The sequence below is a fragment of the Mixophyes fleayi genome, chromosome 4, assembly GCF_038048845.1.
Source record: "Mixophyes fleayi isolate aMixFle1 chromosome 4, aMixFle1.hap1, whole genome shotgun sequence".
Classification (NCBI taxonomy): Eukaryota; Metazoa; Chordata; class Amphibia; order Anura; family Limnodynastidae; genus Mixophyes; species Mixophyes fleayi.
This window is the reverse complement of record NC_134405.1, coordinates 39,122,980-39,141,193: the sequence shown is the minus strand read 5'-3', so window position 1 is coordinate 39,141,193 and position 18,214 is coordinate 39,122,980. Positions and strand designations below refer to the sequence as shown.

Sequence of the window (18,214 nt, the reverse complement as noted above, 5' to 3'; positions counted from 1 at the left end):
TAACTCAAATAGAATTTTATTTATAGGGAAAGTCCAGAGGGAATTAAAAAATGTCCCTCCAATGCTATTGGATAAATATGTCTGACACACAGACAAGTCTATACATAAGGCTTTAGTAGAAAAAAAAAAGCAGTCTGCCGTCCCTCGGCTTAAGGTTCAGCTACAGCTGCAAGATCCCCGAGCACATAAGAGCTGAATGAGAAGAGAGCGCCATCAGGAAGTGGTGTCATCGGTGTCTGGATGGGGGTCTTCCTGCGGCATCACTTCTGAGTCTGAGAGTGAGTGAGAGTAGCGGCAGCTGTCTCCCAAGTCGCAGGAGCCCTGTGGAAGAAATAGAAGTCAGTGTATGGGGGATAGTTATAGATTATCTAGAACAGGCCTGGCCAACCTGTGGCTCTCCAGGTGTTGTGAAACTACAAGTCCCAGCATGCCCTGCCAGCTATCGGCTAGTTATCTACTGACAAAGCATTGGTCAGGCTGGAGCTAGAATGTAAGACAATTAAAGAGACATCCAGTTGCTATAGCAAACAGAAGGTGGCTTTATGATCTCGCAGAAGACAGCTGCAAGTAGTGATTTTACATTGGAGGAACTAGCAGGTTATATAGTGACAATCACTGGGAACTACATTGGGGACCTAGTGCTCCCAAGGTCTATACAGCTGGGGACCTGTTCTGCTAGTGGGAAGAGCAGAGCTCACAGTTCACTCCATAAGCAGCAAGCTTTATGGACACTGAGTTCCTACTAACATAAGGGCCACCACAGCTGTCTGCTAGATGTTGGTGATGGCACTGCCCCCTAGCAGTGGGTGGCAGCCAGGGCCCAGACTGGTACTGACTAGTTACTTAGACACTTGTCACTGCATATGTCTCCTATTCACCAGACGGGGCTCCGTTTTGTTTATCCGCTGCCCGCATAGGCTTGGTATTAGTCACCAGAATGGGGGGAGCGGGCGCTGTCTGTCAGAATGTGGAGGGATCCAAGATTGCTGATTGGTTTTACTGATTATTGCCGGGACAACCGTTCTAAGATGAAAGGGGAATGATCAACAGCAGGGATAAGGGAGACTACAAGTCTCAGCAGCCCCTACCACTGGCCTGGCAGAGTTCTAAAACTTTCCTCTATATGGCTGTATATACAATGCATTCTAAACCCACATCTGTCACAATACAGGAAGTTGTCTTGTTCAAGCCTAACGCACGTGGAAACGGTTAGGACCACATATCCGAGTGCTTACAATCTGCTTCCATTGATATGGATGGTTTCGACTGCATTGACGCAGTTCTGATGGGTTGAAAAGGAGCAAACATAAAACCTACCGCAGCAACATACAGGTTAAACATGCACATGTATGATCTCATTTAGTACAATGATATTTAGTTTCACAGCCATTTAATGTGAATATAGAATTTTAATGTCAGTGTGTACATAGGCTTTAAAGCTGCATTATAACCTGAGCAAGAGTTTACTAAGGTGTGCCAACCCCCGGGTCTGCTACACACAGACATTTTTCCTGGGCTGCTGCTGGTTGGGTAATACAAGACTGGCAGGTCTATTTTGTTTGCTATTTAAAAATGTCGGCAGAGGAGGGGGTGTGTTTGGTCCGACCAATTGCAAGCGTCAATGTCTTGATTGCAGCTTGTGATTGGTCCAAGAACAAATGTCAGTGCATGTGTCTTACACACACATAACAGAACCAGCACTGGAAGCCAGAATCTGCTGAGAGAGAGGAGGAAGAACTTGCCACTAACCTGTCTGAATTTCTTACAAGGGAAGTGTTTATAATTCCCGTCATCAGTAGCTGCTTTTCTTTTGTTCTGGTGCTGTTTTCGCCTCACTTCGAGTGTAGTGGAAATCCCCCCCCTGCAGGGAAAGAAGAGGGAAATTTCTCTAAAATGGGAGAAACCAAGATCTGAACACAATGAAAGAAAAATCTCACATCTTAATCTAGCATTTAAATGAAATCTGGGGGTAAATGTATTTAAATCGGCTCTGCATTGTAAAGGGAAGTTTTCGTTTACAAGGCAGCCGAAGACGCTGAACTTGCGGGTGTTGAAGAACCCGCATGTTAAGACACCACCAGGGGGTAAATATATTAATATAACAGGCTCATATAGCAGTATGCAGTGAGCAACTTACAAGTCTAAATTGTATTCTGTGTCTCTGGGCTAAGATCTCTACATGGACGAAGCTGCCCCTGTCCATGTCGGGGATGGTCGATTTAATTTAAAATGGTTCTCCAACCAAAACTTATACCCATTGCACCATTCCCCCATTTATCTTCAGAGGTGGTACTTCTCCCAAATCAACAGATGTCCTCGGGTCTGGAGGGAAGAGCAGGCAAAGATCACATCACTCCCGTGCTTTGGGAGACCTGGCCCTTCCCTATTTTTTTTTTTTTTTTGGGGGGGGAACTACTACTTTTCTGCGCAGCGGGCACAGCACAAAGGGTGAATTGGGGGGCCTCACTGACAGCTGACCTGAGGGGGCTTTCTTATAGGGTGTACAGGATTTGATAGACCACCCATACACCCCCAACTGAGCTACGAGAACGATCCCACCATTGCTCAGGCAGGCTCTGATAATTTGGAACACGATAAAGGAGACCCTGGAACCGATGGGGTTGGACCCTGATATGGGCTAACAATACTCTCCCTGAACTTTATAAATTACATCAGCTCCCTAGGAAAATTGTATTCTAATAGTACTCTTAAATCCTTTGCCCAATTGTAACTGGAATTCCCTCTACCGAATGGTCTATTTTATACTTGCCTACAGCTTTGTTGGCACAGTTTATCAGTACTCGGGTCAATTTCAGCCCGGACCCTTTCTGTTCGCTCCTTAGACAGGTGGGAGCAACTACAACCATCTCTATATTGTAGGCTTACATGCTCTCTCTTCACGCTTCTGACAATTTAGATCGGTTGCAACATGGGTGGGATCTTGGTTTGGGGCCCTTGACTGGCAAGGAGGGCCACCTCCAGTAGCAGGTATAGACGAGTTGAGTTATATATCCTACATAGTGTATTATTCTCTGCACAGGCTGCTTGATCCAATTCTAATTGCCCAAAATGTGGAGGTGTTTCTGCTACATTTTGGTATCTGCTGTGGAGGTGCCCTGTGGGTAGAAGCTTCTGGTCACGGGTGGTGGTATGAATAAAACACACAGGTATTGATATTCCATTGTTGTTTCCCAAGACTTGTGCATTTGGTTTAGGAGTCTATTTGCTGTTGGAAAGGAGGGCAACCAGATACATCCTTAACCTTTTTGCTGTGGCCAAGGTCACTGTTGCAAGAGTAAAGATGGCTCAGGATGGGCCTGGTTAATGAAGCTGTTGGACATGAGCGATTTACTTGCCCGTCCCGAAATTCTTCAAAGTTTGGTCGCCGTGGGCTGCCGACTTTGACCCAAAGTTTGTCGTCGTCCCGTCCCCCCCCCCCCCCCCCTGCGACGAGACTTGGGGCTACTCCCTCCATTCTCCCATCTCTCTCCTCCATTCTGCATCTATGACACCGCGAGTGTCATAGATGCTACTCTGGTCTATTGCTTCCCCCCCTTGCACTAATATGTCTGAATTAGCTGGATACATCCTAATGCCATAATATTGTGCTGCATCTTATTGTCAATAAGTTTTCATACCCTACGATATTCAATGCTATATATGCTTTCATACTTCGGAACTATGGTATGTGTTTTTATTAAGCACTTTTTACTCGAGCGATCCTCCGTCTTACTGGGTGTAGTGAATGACTCGGTTTGGAGCGATTTACAGGCTGCTCTAAATGCGGAGAAAAGCTCCTGTGTGACATTCTAGATACACATCTCAGGTCAGAGATCTTCTTCCTTTCTCTAATTGCTACAGTACAACTTGGTAGATACCTCTCACCCTGCAAAGACAATGGTTAGATTTAATGTTCTCAAGGACAAGGAAGCAGAAAATGTTTGGAATTCATCTAATTATGTGATGTGCAGTTAGTGAAAGAATTTTACTTTATTTATTTCACTATGTAAAGTAGATATTCCCAATAGTGGAAGTTACTACAGATATAAATAAGTATTTAAAGAGACAGTTAAGCCAGTATTTGATATTAAATATTACAAACACATCCACTCCTGTGCAGCAGGTTGCCCTGTTAGGAAGAAAGTGCTTGTGTAACTAAGCAGACAGAGAGTGACTGATAGGCGTGCCTGCTTGCGCTTTATAAATGCACTGTGTGGATCCTCATCTATTTGACCAGCATCAAATTTATCACATGCTACAAGGAGATGACACTTCCATTAATAGTCACGAAAACTCTAATTACCCGGACTTCGCTCGTGCTTTAGGGCCCCAGTTGGCCTCTGGATTTTCCTGAAACCTCTTTAACCCCAATTTCCGTGACTTTGGATTTGCATCTTCTCGAATGTCAAAATTTGCCTGAATCCTGCACATAGAAAACAACTGCGTTATAGAGATGTGTAATACACAGATATTACTGGATCTCCCCCACAGGTGTCTGTACTGTGTATAATGTAATAGAGAGGAGATGTATAATACACAGATATTACTGGGATCTCCCCCAGAGATGTCTGTACTGTGTATAATGTAATAGAGAGGAGCTGTATAATACACAGATATTACTGGGATCTCCTCCAGAGGTGTCTGTACTGTGTATAATGTAATAGAGAGGAGATGTATAATACACAGATATTACTGGGATCTCCCCCCAGAGGTGTCTGTACTGTGTATAATGTAATAGAGAGGAGCTGTATAATACACAGATATTACTGGGATCTCCCCCCAGAGGTGTCTGTACTGTGTATAATGTAATAGAAAGGAGCTATATAATACACAGATACACTATATTATATACCTACCTGGGTTCGGTGCTGAGGATATGATACGCTGGGCTGGTCACGGATAATTTTTCCCTTTTCACAGGATTCTGTTTTTCCTGTAGCAGACCATATTTGTTTAGATATGTGAATGTAAAACCCCTTTATACAAATAGTATTAAACACTTATCTTTATGGTCATGCTAAAAACAATATTTTTATACTTACCGTAAAAAGCCATTTGAGGGACACTGCTTACCATGGGGTATAGAGGGCGCTGTACTGGGAGTAAGGCACTACTACAACTAAAGACTTGTCGGGCCTGCTTCTCCCCCTCTCTGCCCCCCTGTATGAGACCCTTCAGTTTTGTTAATTAACAAAGCCCCAAGTATAGAACTGAAATAACAATCAAACAAGAACCACACAACTGAACAGAATGAAGAGTGATCGCAGTGTTCCGCAAATGGATTCAGAGAAATGGACTTTACGACAAGTACACAAATGCACTTTTATCATCCATTCCAGTTGAGGGGACAATGCTTACCGTGGTATCGTACCAAAGTTGCCCTGAGGGGTGGGTACACTCAGATACTGCTGCTGTTTGCAAAACTTTTGAAACAAAGACTTTGAACCTGTAGAATCTGGTAAAGGTGTGGATGGAGGACCAGGTTGCTCCCCCCCACAAGTGTTCAACTGAGGCTCCATGCCGCGATGCCTAGCTGGCGCTCACCCATCTGGTAGAGTAAGTGGTACCTGGAGTTCCATCTGAGATATAAGTCTGACAACGGAAGCCTTAATCGACCTGACAAATGCCTCTCATTGCCGGCCATCCTCTTTTGTGTTAGTCTTACAGAACAAGGAGGGTATCTGTTCTGTGCAAAGAGATTGATTGGTCCGCATAAATCCACAAGGCCCTAAACATCATGGATAACACCAACATCTGGACTTTGAATTAGGCTAACCTCAACCCCCCATCCAAGCCATCCTGTGAGGACAAGAAGCAAACCTATCGAAAGGAAGAAATAGGAACACCTTTATTTTCATGCCAACCTATGTAAGTTTTCTACACTCTGTGGACTTTTAGAAGGCTGGTTCATGACCTTGATCACGGTCCTGATGAGGACCTTTTCAGATGGACCCTTAGCACAAAGAATCATGTCCTCAACCGCTATGTCGTCAATTCTAGCCGTGTGACCTGTGGTGCCTCCATCAATAGAGAACTTTTAGTGCCCCCTTGGTGGTTTATACGCCACAGTGGCGGTGCTGTAAGACTGAATTTGGATGGGTCTGTTCCTCAAGATGATTTGACCAGCTTGAGGACCTTTTATGGGTAGCCATGCGTCCTCTCGGGACCAAAGCCCCAGAAGACGGATGTCCAGTGTGACACTGCCCATCGCTGCAGGGTGCCACCCGTGGTTACGATCCTTCTTACTCAACCACCACAGAAGGAGCGGCGGGTCTGCGTCCACAGATTGAAAAACTGTGCTGCCAATTGAGAACTGGACCTTGACCACCCGGCTAGAATCTCGTTCTGGAATGTCTGGGAGTGGAAGTGATCAACCTGCACAGCTTCAAAGCAAGAAACCATCCTCCCATCAGCTTCATGTAATGGAGGATTGTGACCTGGCCCATGGACAATAAATCCTCCACTTGTTTTTAAACATTCCGAATCATCTCCCCTAGTGAAAATACTAACACTTGGTGTCGGAGAGGCGACCTACAAAAGTCATGTTTTGGGGCCTGACTAGACTTTTGAGAATTTATCACCCAGTGTTGTCCTTCCAATATTTTTAATGTGGAGATACGCATCCTTTATGCCCATGGAAGTGATCACTGAACATACGGACTCCGTCATGCAATTTGTCCACCCTCAAGTGTAAGTTTAGGGACTTTTAGGATGGGCCAGGAAGACAAATCTGGTTTCTGTACAAGAAATAGGTTTGATCAGTAACCCAAAGCCTCCTGTATTTTGAGACTGGAACAATCACTCCCGATGACAACAGAGACTGGATGGCCCCTTGTAGGGCTTGGCTCTGTCTGTCTGTTGGAAGAGGAGTGGAAAAGAAAAGCTTTGGAGGCGACGCCAAGAAATCCGAGGTGTGACCTCTTTCCACTCTGCCTCCCAACCACGTGTCTGAAGAGCGAATCCACTGGTTCCAGAAGAGCAGGAGACAGATCCCCACCATGAAGCTTTTTGGTTGGGGAGGGGACCAGTCATGCAGATTGTTTTTTTTGTTTTTTGTTTTTTTAAGGTGCTTGGAACCAGGATGTCTACCCGCACAAGCCTGCTTACCCCTTTGGTGAGCTCCATGTGGGCAAAGTTTTGACTTTTTTCTTGAACTGGAAAAAAGTCGTTGAACTGGAACCTTTTTGGAACTTGAAACCTATCTGCCAAACCTCACCCAAGAGTCCAGATAACGGCAGGGAGGAAGGAAAAGAAATGGTTTGCTTCTTTTTCCTTTTCCACAGGAAAACAGCGGGAGTCCCTAGTTCCACATCCTTAATATCAAGGGTCTGTATGACCGCTAAAACCAAATCCTCAACCCCCTGTCTACTATTAGATTCATCCTCCCATCCAGTCAGATCCTCATAGTTTGAGGACCCTTGGCTCTCACCTTCTTCCTGAGAGGAGTGTTACGAATCGGAATCTCCTAAAATTTGGATCTGGGGGTGAGCCTGATGCTTACAAGGGAAGAGTAGGAAAAATAAATTCACCCACCCCATTCACCCGTATAGAGGGGGAGGCCAGACAAATCTTTAGATGCAGTAGTGCCTTACTCCCAGCACAGCGCCCTCTATAGACCATGGTAGGCAGTGTCACCCATACAGAATGAATGAGAAATGAACCAAGGTAAAACTGACAAATTCTTGGCACTCCATTAATATATTGCAATTTATAGTATTACATTATAGCTGCTTAGACATACTGTACAATCTTCCAACCTTAAGTGTAATCAGTTTCTACACACAATGCAGGCAGCCGTTTCTGACTGAAAACCAGCGAAATCACTGAGGCACGAAGTACAAAATGGCTGTCTTCACCATGCCCCAGTGATGTCACTGCTTTGCAGCAAGTTGATTGGCTATATACGGAGGCATAGAGAGTATACCCACACAACGGCTGCCTCCACTTTGTGCAGGTACACCTTAGCATCAATCTCTGGCTGCAGCACTACAGTGTATAACAGACACACAGCTGATGTCACACACGTACTGGGACAGCACTCACCCAGCATCTCATTATATCCCAGATGACGGAAGCGGGAGCGTCTGTCTTTACGGCGTTCTGACAAGCGTGCGACAGAGAGACCTTGTACCCAGCATGCAGCAGGGCGGACCTGGAACAGGAGAGGGCTTAGTCCCTGCTGTACACATACGTGGAGTGTTACATACTGACATCTATGAAGCTCACCTGAACTGGAGCAGCGAGGGGGTATTACATCGAATGGTGCTGCTCAGATTGTCCATTGTGTAATATAACGGGATATCCAACTCCTGGCAGGGGACAAGAAAATGATTAAAACAGATATTAAACCCACTATGAGCAAAGTGTTAGGCTGCCACATGGACATAAAATAAAAATCAGGATTTTATGTGTGCGTCAGGATCCAAAGTAAACGGAGACCAGCAACCAGCGGAGTCAGCTTCTACACCTGTATCCTTTTATGTCACCAGGGGGCGACAGTCACCCTGGCGAAGGCGCACTCACCTCCGTCACCATGCTCAGCATTCCTTCTATCCTATCCGTTGTCTTGAATCTCTTTGGATTTCGCTCTGAAGCGGACAGGACTCTCTGTACAAAAGCGGAGTCATGGAGAGGTTCTGCCCAGACCGGACCACCCACCTGAAACAACATGTCCACACACGGGGGCGGAAGTGAGGAACGGTATCAGTACAGGGTCACGGTATCACTGGGTCACCTCGCTGGCAGCCATTTTGTGCTTCGTGCCTCAGTGACGTGGCTGGTGTTTAGTACCTGGTGTTTCTGCTGACAGAATTCACAGCTCATTCCCACAGGTGGGCCGGTCCCGGCCGAGTACTTCATACTGTGTATAGAGAGGAGAGTTGTTAACTGCACCCCCAACAGTTTATAACCCTAAAGGTGTCATTTTATAATAAATTCTACAAAACTTCCCCCTTTGTCATTGAAAAAAAACCAAAAAGGAATTCCTAACACAGGGGTAGGCAACCTGCGGCTCTCGAGGTGTTGTGAAACTACAAGTCCCAGCATGCTTTGCCAGTAGATAACCAGCAGATAGGTGGCAAGGCATGCTGGGATTTGTAGTTTCAACAGAAAACTCTGGTTTGTCCACTTGGACACTCATAGTTATAGGGAATATATATTCTATATTGGGAGTACAAAAAAAAAAAGATATTTTTTACTTTCTTTATAATAGTTATGTAAATGAGAGCATTATAATTTATCTGCATATGTGTATTTATTACCATAACTGCAAAATTAAGTATCAGCCAATGGCACACTGCCCCTAGTGGCCACATTCTGCGACACATGAGAGAAGACTCGCTTGGGGTTAATAAAATATAACTGCAGAAGACAACAACTCTTCGTAATGGGAATACTCGTGGCTTATTATATAGGAAAGGCTTCACAAATCGGTATAATGTTCCCTTAATACAAGAAACCCTGGTGAGGCGGAGGAACCGTGCGTCGCATATGGCGAGCATAGCGATGTGTGCAGGGGCATTATGGGAAAATGTTTTAAATGAAAAGTGACCAGTCCTTTTTAGAGCACTCTGGGAATAGAGGACACAAGGTTTGCAGTCTGCTTAGAGATATGTCACACACTAATCCCCTCTCCAGATCCCTGACAACTAGGACTGTTTACATTGAGGTTACTCACTTGTTTCCGTGGGCAACAGCTCTACCCATGCGCTGCAGATGGTACGTTCCGCACCCTACACAGTTGTACACCATGGCCTGCTTACTACGGAGATATACGGGGGGGGGGGGGGGGGGGGGGAGATGGCGAGGAACGTTTTATCAGTGTGTACATCGGAAGGCTGCATGTATTGATGTAAACGCTGAGGGGTGCTCACCTGGCAGACATCTTCACCTTGGCCTGTCCGGTGAAGACTCGTACAAACACACGAATGTAGAAGTCGGCGGAGATGCTGAGCAGCGGAACGATGTAACGCTGATAACAACTGGAGTGCAGATCCAAGCTGTGCAAGAGGATGCGCAGCGCCTGCGGAAGAGACAGAATCACGCGCTGGCAGAGGAGACCGTGCAAGATGGTTCTCTCATTCCTGAGGGGTGCATCCTTTACATACCTCCTGCCACAAAACGAGCACTAGAGCAACACAGGCACCACTCACCATTTCATGGCAGAATTTGGACTTCAAGGACATGGCTCCATATTTGCTATAACACGTTTCCCCGTTGTTTCCCGCGAGCACGGCCATGTCAGTACAGGTGACACAAAGCAGCCCTGCAGAGGAAAGATGGCTCAAATTCTTTGTATCCAGAGACAGTAGCATGTATGAATAATATTAGCACAGAGCTGCAGACAACAGCTCTGGTTTACTCAGGAAATCATACAGATCTCTCCACACACTGCCATATTTCTGTTAATATCCATCCCAAATCTACAAAATGACTTCAAACGGTAATTTTTGATACAGCAGACCTTTCCTTTACAAATTGATAATGCTTGTTTAAAATAGAAGAAAAACAACAACAAAAAAAGTCTTCCAGTTATCATTTTCTGTCTAGGGGTTATGCCCCACCCACAGGAGGGTGGATACTTCATCTTCGGCAATTGCCGAGCCAATTCAGTTCTCACCTACACACAGTGGAGGCAGCCGTTTTGTGTGCCAAAACAATATTCAAGAGAATGTAGCCTAATAATCATTATCAACTAGTGACATCACTGCGGCACTAAGTGCCTCATGCCTCAGTGAGGTATTGCGGTCTCCAATATGTGCAGGTGATGTGTACACTTTAAAATTTCCCTAGGCACAAAAAGTTGGGTTTGAGACATTGCCCTGCCCATTGCATTTCTAACAATGCTTTTAAAGGGTTTTCTTTTGGACCACATTCATGTTGGACCAGTTGTATTTTCGACACAAAATGGACCTTTGCTCCTTCCAACACGTTTCCTTTGTAAGATTTTCTCCTCCTCTGTATTTCTCAGCTATTTGCTTGTGTTCCTGATTGAACTTAAAATTAATGCTCCTACAGCCACACTGTAACTTGCTTGTCTCAATTTACCCAGAAGCACTGTACTAAAGCCTATGTAATACCAGCCAGCCGCTATAGTATGGGCTATAGACGGCAGTATTATAGCATTGAAACACTGGGAACCATGCACAATAGGTTTACCTGCAGAGAACTTATTCTTCTTTTAGCAATAAAACAGATGTCAGGTCTATTACGCAGCCCTGCACTACTGAGGTGTCATTTGTTGTTTGTGTCCGATTTTAAATGTCAGAGCGGGCACACACAGCTTACAATGAGCTGTGCATGCACAGACCGTCCAGGGGAGGCCGCCACAAAGTCACTTACCTCCGTCACACACACTCTGCACCGCTGCGTCCAGAAACATGGACGGGCTTCCATACGGATCCAAGTCGATGACATCAAAGCGATCTTTTATCCCCATCCTGTTGTACATCAGCACTCTACAGATACAGAAACAGGGAGGGAATCAGCCTTGCTCACAAGTACTCGAAGGGGCAAGATTACTGTAACCCACATTCATTTCTATGGGGAATCTAAGCCCCGTGCCTCAGTGATGTCACCAGCTGCTAGGGTATTTATGCCTTCTTATGGATATTACTCATGTGCCAGCCCGCACAGAGCATGGAACGCCCCGATTCTCCAAGTCACCCAATCAGAAGCGCCCCTAGGTATAAACAGGCACATTCGCACAAACAATTAGCGACATCACCAAATTAAATTTGGAATAGGGGTCGAAAAACTGAGAATGCTGTAATTTGAGCTGCTGTGACATCACCCAGTCTGCCACGGTGTGTTTGTCCCTCAATCCACACAGTGCATTTCTGCACAGCAATTCTGCAGACCTCTGAGTTACTGCACTCTGCTTATGTAGTTTGAGGCTGCCCTCCTAGCATAGAAAGCTGCCACAGATAAATAAAAAGACATCATGGTGGACAGACAATTTCCATATACAGATTATTAGGTTGCTTGTTTTTGTTACCTAGTGCCAGACTGTACACCCAGCCCCGAGGTACCCATGGCAGTTCAGAACCTCACCTGGCATCACTGTAGCTGGCAGTGACCAAGTGCTCCACCCCATTGAACTGTATGTTTCTTTTGATCAGCTCCACCGCGCTGGACGAGAAGTCATTGGCAATAATGCTGTGTAGCCCGGGCACCTCGCGGGCAAAGCGAATGGAACGTAAACCCGAGGCAGCCAGGCCTTCTAGTACACGCAGGCCTTCCTGATAGAGAGACATTGTGGAAGAGTTATACAGAGAGGGGGAGATGGGTAACAGGGTGGGATTGGAGGGAAGACACACACAGCAAAACAAGATTTAGAACCACAGACAACGAATTGAAGCGTTTCTATTACATCACTTTCCCTTTAAGGCTATGTGAACGCGGCCATCTTTCCAGAAGCCTGTAGCGTATCCCTTGTTCAGAGGAAAGACATATAACATGGGAGAAAAAGCACACACACACGCTATCTCTCCGCCCTCCCAAAACCATGCGCCATCATCCGTTCTGGTCATCATCTCTCTTTCAGTATCCGCCTCTGCTCCATTCCCCTCTGAAGACAGATCGCACAGTACGTAGATGAAACTTGATAAAGGTGGATCATTCAGAAACAGCCTGGAAAGGATCCCAGTAAAGCTATAGTCTTGGCTGCTAAAAAATTGACCCTAGTCTGTGTGCGTGTGTATGTTAGGGAAGTTAGACTGTAAGCCCCAATGGGGCAGGGACTGATGTGACCGAGTTCTCTGTACAGCGCTGCAAAATTAGTGGCGCTATATAAATAAATAAATGATGATGATGAATGTTGTTGGCAACTACTTTTAGAACAAACTTTGATTAGGAAACACAAAAAATGTCCGCCACTTTAATTAGCTATTGAATGGTAACGTGCATCTGTTTAATGAATACGGGAAAAGAAGCAGCACTAAGACAAGTCCTTGTTAGGACAGGAAACTGGGTAGTTTAGATTAAAGCTGTCCCCTTATAGGCGAAGCACAGCACAAGGTCTCCACAAAAACTGCTTACCCCCCGTATATATTTCTACAGTCTGCTTTTCACACACTGGCAACTAGAGGGTTTTAATCTGTTTTGCGGATGACTATTTTTTTTATAGGAGAAGGTAATAGTTTCTATATGGTATGTAGAGCCCATAGGTGTGCAGAGGTTACTTTAACATGACCTGGGACAATTTCTTTGTTTTTATTAAATTGATTATGACATTAACTTTCTAAAAACAAACTCCCTCCACATCTGGGCCAGAAGGCTTGAGACTGTGTAACCAGCTTATTAATCACACAAGCCACTATCATCATCATTTATTTATATAGCGCCACTAATTCCGCAGCGCTGTACAGAGAACTCACTCACATCAGTCCCTGCCCCATTGGGGCTTACAGTCTAAATTCCCTAACATACACACACAGACACACACACACACAGACAGAGAGTGAGAGAGAGAGAGACTAGGGTCAATTTGATAGCAGCCAATTAGCCTACTAGTATGTTTTTGGAGCCACTATTCATCAGCTCTCCGATTCGACTAGAAGCGATGTTTATATAGATCTGGGTGACAGCAGTGAAGAGCCACAGAGCATTGAGACGTTTAGCATAATGGAATCCTACACATTCAGGGAGTCTGAGAGGAATGTTTTTGGCAGTATGCTTCCATCAATCCCCTCTACATAATGCATGCTGCTAAAGGATCCACTTCAACAGACACTGCTTAGAAATCAAACATTACAATAGTATAGACATCATTATCTGAAATGGGGTACATTCTGCAGCTCCTACAACTGAAAGCGGATTTAGTACGAACTCACAGGGCAGATCTCTCCTACAGTAACTGTGCGTCTGTCTGGAAGCGTTGGGTTACTTTCTGGAAGAGGTTTGATGCCGTCATCTCCATTGTCCGACAGATTCACCACCACCTTCTGCTCCTCTCTCTCTCCGGGCACCACGACTGCAGAAGACATAAAATAAACAGTTTCACATCTTCAGCACAGGAACCACCGAAGGTGGAACCCTATAGAGAACATAATGTGTGTGCTACAACATTACTGAGACCAGATGCTCACCGTCAATGCCTTTCTCTGCGAGCTGCATGCGAGCAAAATTCTGTGACCACAGCGCAACTGTGGAAGGAAACAGAGTAATGAAACAAAATGGAGTTACCCATGACCCTCGCACTATGTGACAAATATGTAACTCCTATTAGGTTAAGCCCCATAGTTGAGGGGATTGATAACACCACCTCAGGGGAGTTGATTGTTAGCAAGTGGCAGGATGGAAGAATTTAAAAGTGGTCCAGTCAATTACCTGGAAAATAAGGGAGAAAGATGGTGCTGTGACGGTTGGTTGGGTTGGTCTGGAGGAAAGTAGCTGAGAGCCTGTGACACTCGGGGGCGGAGAAAGATGAAAGTGCAGAGGTTCTAATTGAAGTAGTTTAACCCCTACACCAGCGGCTCCCAGGAGGGCAGACAGCGCGTGGGATGAGAGGGGGCAGACAGCGCGTGGGGATGAAGAGGGGGCAGACAGCGCGTGGGGATGAAGAGGGGGCAGACAGCGCGTGGGGATGAAGAGGGGGCAGACAGCGCGTGGGGATGAAGGGGCACAGTATAAAGGTGGAGGGGCACAGTGTAAAGGTGGAGGGGCACAGTGTAATGATTTTTGTTACATGTTGATTTATTTTGTTTGATCTTATTCCTCTTAATATTAGCTGTAAATTATTCTTTGACAGAAATATAATTGAAAAAAATATAACAATATTCTTTTTCCGTGGATTATGTATAATATTTTTGCAAACAATTTACTAAGCATTTCTGTCCTGAACTAAATACTTATTATGTTATTTTTATTCAAATACTTATTTATACATAATTATTTTGTTGGAGGGTGCCTTGAAAAAAGTATGGAGACTCTCAAGGGTGCCACGAACTCAAAAAGTTTGGGAACCACTGACCTACACTAACAAATTACAGAGAGCCTTCACATTCAAGTACTGGCCCACTAGCAGGCCCCTATCACATCTGTGCACCATAGCGGGCCACACCCATATAGTTCTGCCACTGCTGGGCTTGACAGCGGACCAAGCCTTAAACTATCAAATCAACCTCTTGAGTAAAACTAGATAGATAATCATGTGTAATTCTTCTGCCAGTCCTTTCTTCATGTCCCTCAAATATTCCCAGGCAGGATTCCCTTCAGCCAGTGATAACTCCATTCCCTTTATCGGTCTTGTCTGTCTAATCATATTAGAGTGCAAGCTCTGTAGGACAGAATCACTTCTCTTAGTGGCTCTCCCTGTAATGAACTAGTGTACATTAGAACCTTACGTCAGGTCTCTGTTGAACTCCTGCACCGGATTGTAAAACACTTGGTTGGCACTGGGATAGATGACACTGGCTTTCCCCTCTGTGATAACGGTTTCCCCCAATTCCTGAGATGCTGCAGGACCCTCCATTCTGTGTGCACGCAGAATCCTGGTCAGATATTTAAGTCTGGAGAACAGAGCAGTGTATTGAAGCCTAGGAATGAGGGGAGACATCAGATGTACCTGGGGATGTAGATCATCACAGAGAGACATTTCAGCCTCTATAACCTATATAAAGTTTTCTATGAATAACAACATGTCATAAGTTAATGTTACGAGGTGTACAATTATCACAATCATCCCCACACCCATATATTTAATCTCCATTCACATATTTTACCTGCACCATCAACCCACATCACTCTTCTAATTCCCCCTCATTCCTCTTATCCACATCACGTTAACACACACCTCTGTAATCAACCTATAACACTCTCATACACCCCTCATTACTCTTATCCCCATCCCTCTAGACCCCCCTCGTTCCTCTTAACCACACCCCTCATCCCATAACATTCCCACCCCCCTCCATTCCTCTCATATCCCCCAGAACACTCTCCCCCCCCCCTCATTCCTCATATGCCCAAACCTCTAATCTCCCCTCAATACACTTATCCACACCCCTCAAATCCCCCCTCATTCCTCTTATCTACACTACTCTAATCCCGACAACACTCTCACCCCCACCTCATTCCGCTTATCCACACCCCTCTAATCCCCACAACACTCATCCTCCCCTCATTCCGCTTATCCACACCCCTCTAATCCCCACAACACTCATCCTCCCCTCATTCCGCTTATCCACACCCCTCTAATTCCCACAACTCATCCCCCCCTAATTCTGCTTCTCCACACCCCTCTAATCTCCACAACTCATCCCCCCCTAATTCTGCTTATCCAAACCCCTCTAATCCCCACAACACTCATCTCCCCCCTCATTCCACTTATCCAAACCCCTCTAATCCCCGCAACTCACCCCCCCCCCCTCATTCCACTTATCCAAACCCCTCTAATTCCCACAACACTCTCATCCCCCCTCATTCCTCTTATCCAAACCCCTCTAATCCCCACAACACTCTCATCCCCCCTCATTCCTCTTATCCACACCCCTCTAATCCCCACAACACTCTCATCTCCACCCCTCTAAACCCCCCTCATTCATCTTATCACACACCCCTCTAATTCCCCCCCCCCCCCTCCATTCCTCTTATTCGTACCCGTTTCACACCCCTCTCACCACCTCATCCCACACCCCCACATCAAAAGAAATACAAACATCCTTCTAACTCCCTTTAATTCCCCATGCCTGGTCAGGTATAATCACAGTGGTCTCCCAGTATTGATACATCATCATTATCACCATCCCCCTTTCCGCCTCCCCCAGCCTGTCACCCTCACCACACCGCCTCCTCACTTACTGATCTCACTTCGGCATGCTCACAAGGACGCCGCCATCTTGCCACACCATGAGCCGCGAGCCACGTGACGCACCGCGTCCAATCAGAGCGACGAGGATGAAGAACCTGCCCCACTCAGACTGTCTGCAGCCTGTAAGCCTCCAGCTGCTGGGGAACTACAAGTCCCAGCACACCATGGCAGGACTGTGGGCTGGCAAAGCATGCTGGGTCTAGTGGTTCCCCAGCAGCTTAATACCAGCACTGTAGAGTCACAATCTCACCATGGCAGTAAACACAAACATGAAGGACAGCATACAAATAGAAGTGCAAAATAGGTTTGAACCGTTTATTTCATGACATAATAGTGATTATTTTATTATTAGTTGTATTAACATTGCTATGTGCATATTCTATTCTGTTTAGCAGTGATGTATTTCCTACATCTCTTCTAATTGGTGAGGTGCAAGGTAAGGATCACAAACCTTTAGCTCCTGTTTTATTATATAATCTATATATTAGTCAAAATAGTTTTTTAGATGTACAGTATTTAGTGTTCATTTGAATTTGCAGCATAATCACCTGATTTGTTCATTTGCATATATGGATTACTATAAAGAGATTAGTACATGATACAAGTAAAGTTGGTATAAATGAGTTTTATACCAGTTGTTTTTAGTAGAGCAGATGCATGTATATAGTGACTATTTATACATGATTCTCCGCCACAGTCAATATTTTTATTATTAGATGTTTTTCAACAATCTTTTTATGATACTGACAAAATGTACTGTATAGTTTCTGGGTTGTTTTTTTTAAATGTATTATTTATTTTAATATTTTTCCATAGAGAAAACATACTTAAAGCCATAATACCGTCAAATGGCTATAGGGAAATGCCAGACTAGTAAGATATAGAAAATGGAAAATAAATAGGGTATCAAAAATCAGCTTTAGCCCAGACAGGACCTTTTCTCATCACAAGGGCAGCTGGTGAGAACAATACCAGCTGAACTTTAAGGCCATAAAAGGAGTACGACTTAAACCTCATTTAAATGGTTCTGAGAATTCCATCCATAGTTCCCACATGGGCGCTGTGGTTCTCCTCCATCTCACTGACTTCCAGGGAACTGAAATGACCACAGTATGAAATCATGGAAATGGTTAAAGGTAGAGAGGAAACCAAATCTTAGAGATGGCTCATAGTATCCTTGATTAATATCCCTTTGTGGTCCCAGACCTCCCAGAGTCAGAACAGCAGTAGACCAGAGAGGGACTGAACGGAAGTCACTACTCCATTCAGAGAGTGCTCACTAACAATGTCATAGTTCCCACAGTCCCTCATTGCCCATGTTTAAGGGGCTCCAAAGGTTGTATTCCTTGTGAGATAATGTAGGTAATAATTTTATATAACTGTTAACGGACATATTCACCCTTG

General features: G+C 45.1%; 1 protein-coding gene across 1 annotated transcript; it reads right to left on the bottom strand.

Annotated features, from left to right (window-relative positions):
* Window positions 1–16,819, bottom strand: TRMT1 (tRNA methyltransferase 1). Its single transcript, XM_075206627.1, is given in 18 exon segments — window positions 1–321; window positions 1,750–1,861; window positions 4,304–4,423; window positions 4,857–4,933; window positions 8,044–8,152; window positions 8,227–8,309; window positions 8,524–8,658; window positions 8,791–8,860; window positions 9,677–9,760; window positions 9,873–10,021; window positions 10,152–10,264; window positions 11,341–11,456; window positions 12,052–12,239; window positions 13,833–13,972; window positions 14,088–14,124; window positions 14,126–14,144; window positions 15,345–15,536; window positions 16,801–16,819. Coding segments are annotated over 17 exon segments (1,788 nt in total). The 5' UTR covers window positions 15,473–15,536; window positions 16,801–16,819; the 3' UTR covers window positions 1–213.
* Window positions 16,820–18,214: the final 1,395 nt, after the last annotated feature.